The sequence below is a fragment of the Camponotus floridanus genome, unplaced genomic scaffold (genome assembly GCF_003227725.1).
Source record: "Camponotus floridanus strain SB8 unplaced genomic scaffold, Cflo_v7.5 scaffold459, whole genome shotgun sequence".
NCBI lineage: Eukaryota > Metazoa > Arthropoda > Insecta > Hymenoptera > Formicidae > Camponotus > Camponotus floridanus.
Window position 1 is genome coordinate 274 of NW_020229613.1, and position 3,951 is coordinate 4,224.

Here is a 3,951-nt window from a genome sequence, read left to right on the forward strand (position 1 = left end):
TGCTGTCTCGTCAAATAATATTCCTAAATATTGCTAATTAAATATAAAGAAATGGTCGAATAAGAGAGTGAAGATTCGATGTGATAAGTTCAACGATTAAATATTAATTTACAAAGTTAACGATCACCTTCGATATTAAGAATCGCGAATTAATTATTATGAATTTAATGATTTGTTTTTCGAATTATATTTTTTCGAAGTTATATTTGTTTATTTTTTATTATCTTGTTTTGTTTTATTCATCGATGTGACTTTCAAAGAACGATTACTTCGTAAATTCTGTCGTGATGTATCTGATGTAGAAGCGTGTTGGACACTTATTCATATCATAACATTTATCATGTATTTCTCGATATATTCAGTATATTATTAATATCACTCTTCCAGATCATGATTAAAAATCTGAAGGAATTTATACAAACAAGGTACGGGGCAGAAGAGATGAAGTTAAATATATGTATATATAGGATAAACGAAGTAACGAATCCAATTGGTTACACCATGTTGTTTCTCCTATTAGCACACGTTTCATAGATATTGTACATACATACATATTTCCGCATTTTGTACTTGCATTTGTAGGTGATTTTATGCAGAGCGATACGAAAAAATAGTAACAAGAAAATTGTGTTCGATCGCGATGAGACAGATGACTTCGACACACTCCCTCCCTGTCAAATGTATCGAGGATAATTGACGCCAAATATATTCGACGCTATCGCTTTTCTTGACTTCATGTATTTAGTATGGATAAACACGAAAACTGAGATATAAATTGATGTAGCGAGTTTTTTTTGACGAGTGGTATATCCGGCACCTGGTGAGACGAATCCTTGCGCAGGATGCGCGTCGTTCGGATCAATTCGAGGAACGTGATATTCCTCTTTATAGCGCTTCTGTCAACCTCCGCCGAGGAAACACATACAGGTCATGGTGAGCAAACTTGTCAATTATTATATAAAGTGACAACAAACTCTCACATGAATTTTAATAAAATTTAGGCAGTCTGAATATAAAAGTTATTAGAGATTTGTCAAATATATTAATGTAGGAGTGTTAAAATATATATTTTTTTGTACACATACATGTATACTAATAGTTAATGCGAAATTGTTACAGATACTCTAAGCGCCTTTACACTAAAAGAAGCTAATGTAAATACTACACCAGCCTACAGTAGCAAAAAGGTGAAACTTTTCAATTTCTATGATGTATTGCGTGATGATAGTATTGATGATTTGTATAGCGATATAAATTGAATTATTAAATTGCAGGAGGAACTAACTGGTTTGTGTGGTCCAAGTGGGATACCTTGTATTGAACTGAGCGGAGAATGTCTAAAATGCATTTTTAATTATAGTTGTGTATATGGTGCTGTTTATGATGCACAGTGTTCTGTTATGGAACATGGTGATTGCATAGTATGTGAAATTTGTTTTTAATTGAAGAAGTTTAGAATTATATAACATATGGAGATATAATAGGTTTATATATAAATTATAAATGCTTTATTTTTTAACAGGGAAAGAAAACTTTCCAAAAGAAATATATGTGTCGATATTGTTATCAAACTGATCACTGGGAACATCAGTGTCATCAGAAAAATTCCTGTAGCTCAGTAGCATCTCCACAGCAATATTATAGGTGTGTGTTAATCATAAGTTTTATTATATTGATTACAATAATATTAACAGATATTCTTATTGTTAATATTCTTATTGTAGAACAAATTGTACAGTAAATGATGATGTATTGTGCCTGGGCAGACGAAAGTTTATGAAAAACTTGCCTTGCAATTGGACAGTTGGATATCGATGGTCTATAGCTCTGATATTGAGCATTACTCTTGGAGAATTTGGTGCTGACAGGTGATTTTGCAAAAAAGTACTATCTAAAACATAGATAATCAATTAATTACAATTTATTAATATAATATTTATTAAATGTTTTATTATAGGTTTTATTTAGGACACTGGCAAGAAGATATTGGCAAGCTATTTAGTTTTGGTGGACTGGGTGTATGGACCTTAATCGACGTAATACTAATTTCTATGAGATATTTGGGTCCTGCTGATGGTTCTTTGTACATTTAAATTGTTAATCAATAAGAAAAGTTTAATTTTAATTTGTTATAATTTGTTGTAATTTGTGTGTAAGATAGTTTTTTATAAAGTACAGAAACGTTATATTTGTTGATTTAAAATGAACTATAAGTGATAAAAGTTAAATTGATATGTATGATATTTATAAATGTGAATATAATCCATTTTTATAGTTTTGATATCTCTCTTAGTCTGACTCCCTTCGTTCTATTTAGCATCAGTAACTACGCCCGATATTTACAGTCTTATTCTTAAGTTTGAAAATATATGACCATTTCATTAGCCGAACGGAATCTTAAGTACTTTTTTGTTTTATTTTTATTTTCTTTTAATGCAGAGTTTCCAACAGTTTCCTAAAGAGAAAATATAATACGTATATAAAACATGCATTATATATAATTACATATTACATAATTATAATTTATATATCTATAGTAAATTACAATTAACTTGCAATTGCATAAATACATTACAAAATATGTAATTATGTATAACAAAAACAATTATATTAAATATATATATATATAATTATATTACAAAATTTAATGCAGGATAAAGGAAATCGATCATTTTAAATGGATGTCCGGAATAGAAATAAAAAAGGAAATAGAATGTTAATAATATATTATATTAAATATATTAATAATTAATATTAGAGAGAAGACTGACAAGGGGAGGTCACAGTGTGATATCAATCGATTTCGCCGAAACTCGGTGTATCGTTTGGGTAGCATATAAAATGAATACCTGTAAACGGATAAAATGCGCTTCTTTACCGTTTACAAAATAAAAACATTAAAAAATTTCAGTTTAGTATAAGCAAAGTAAGACCTCAAATCGAACAGCGCGTAGCAGTAGAGTACTAGAATTTATATTTCCAACGTTGCGGGTTCGAGTCTCGCAAGAATTTTTTTTAATTATAACAACTTTTATAATATAAAAATGTATATTATATATATTTATGCGTTTTGTATATTTTTTTTACATTTATTATTCAAGTGCACATTTATTTATCCATGCATTTTTTTGTTTGCGTTCTCTGATAAAAATTTGTTTATGGAATAAAAGTACGGATAAAAATGACAAAATCTCCTCCGTCCGTTATACAATAGTGTTCTCCTTCTCTTATTTTTCTTTGTCGATAATTAACATTTTGCGTTATTTCATGTTAATAAAGAAATGAAAATACCGGTTAATTGCAGGCCACAAAGTATCTTTGTAAATGCACGTGTATTTAATTATATATTATTAACGCACATGAGCATAAATAATAAATCGAAAACTATAAACATTATAAAAAGCTATTTGTAACAAAGATATAGAAGATGTATTCGTGTCACAATTGTTACTTTTATTAAACGGTTATTGTTGATATTTGCACAGTTGCGAAGAGTTAACGCGTTACTTATAATGTCGTTTTCGTTACCGTTATTTTTTTTTTCCGTAACGATCGTTACTTTTTTCTGTCTGTAACGATAACGGTAACGTCGTTACATTTTTACAGTAACGGTAACGAATTTAACCGTTACTTTTATCGTTACTTTAATTCTGTAATCCTGGATAGTATCTCCTTAGTAATTGAAAAATCTATGCCTATTACAAAACAGTTTATAAATATTTTAGAAAATTATATACATGCATAATGTTTTCTCTGTATTCATAAATCTAAAATTTCTAAATTACAATAAATGAAAAATTGAATATGAAGAACATCAATGATGGATTAACTTATAATTTTCAAATATATAAAAGTAATAATTATATTTTAAAATAAATTAATTTAATTTTTGTATTATAAAAAGTAACGTAAAAGTAACGAATCGTTACTTTCTTAGTAACGGTAACGGTA

At 28.3% G+C, this 3,951-nt stretch overlaps 1 protein-coding gene across 2 annotated transcripts; it reads left to right on the top strand.

Moving 5' to 3' along the window:
- The first annotated feature begins 268 nt into the window (after nucleotides 1–268).
- Nucleotides 269–2,220, top strand: LOC112639080 (TM2 domain-containing protein almondex-like). 2 transcript variants are annotated; one of them, XM_025411942.1, is made up of 7 exons: nucleotides 269–425; nucleotides 583–933; nucleotides 1,120–1,187; nucleotides 1,275–1,421; nucleotides 1,523–1,644; nucleotides 1,725–1,868; nucleotides 1,958–2,220. In XM_025411942.1, exons 2-7 carry the CDS (start codon nucleotides 843–845, stop codon nucleotides 2,091–2,093), a joined length of 708 nt encoding a protein of 235 aa, XP_025267727.1. In that variant the 5' UTR covers nucleotides 269–425; nucleotides 583–842; the 3' UTR covers nucleotides 2,094–2,220. The 2 variants fall into 2 exon arrangements, with proteins under 2 accessions (XP_025267727.1, XP_025267726.1); XM_025411941.1 differs by lacking the exon at nucleotides 269–425 and having other exon boundaries at nucleotides 460–933.
- The last annotated feature ends 1,731 nt before the right edge of the window (nucleotides 2,221–3,951 follow it).

Excerpts from the sequence above, each read along its gene's own strand:
- LOC112639080 (XM_025411942.1), top strand. The coding sequence starts at position 843 with ATGCGCGTCGTTCGGATCAATTCGAGGAACGTGATATTCCTCTTTATA. Across the intron at positions 1,645-1,724 it reads TCTCCACAGCAATATTATAG|AACAAATTGTACAGTAAATG; the intron begins GTGTGTGTTAAT and ends TTCTTATTGTAG. Across the intron at positions 1,869-1,957 it reads GGAGAATTTGGTGCTGACAG|GTTTTATTTAGGACACTGGC; the intron begins GTGATTTTGCAA and ends GTTTTATTATAG.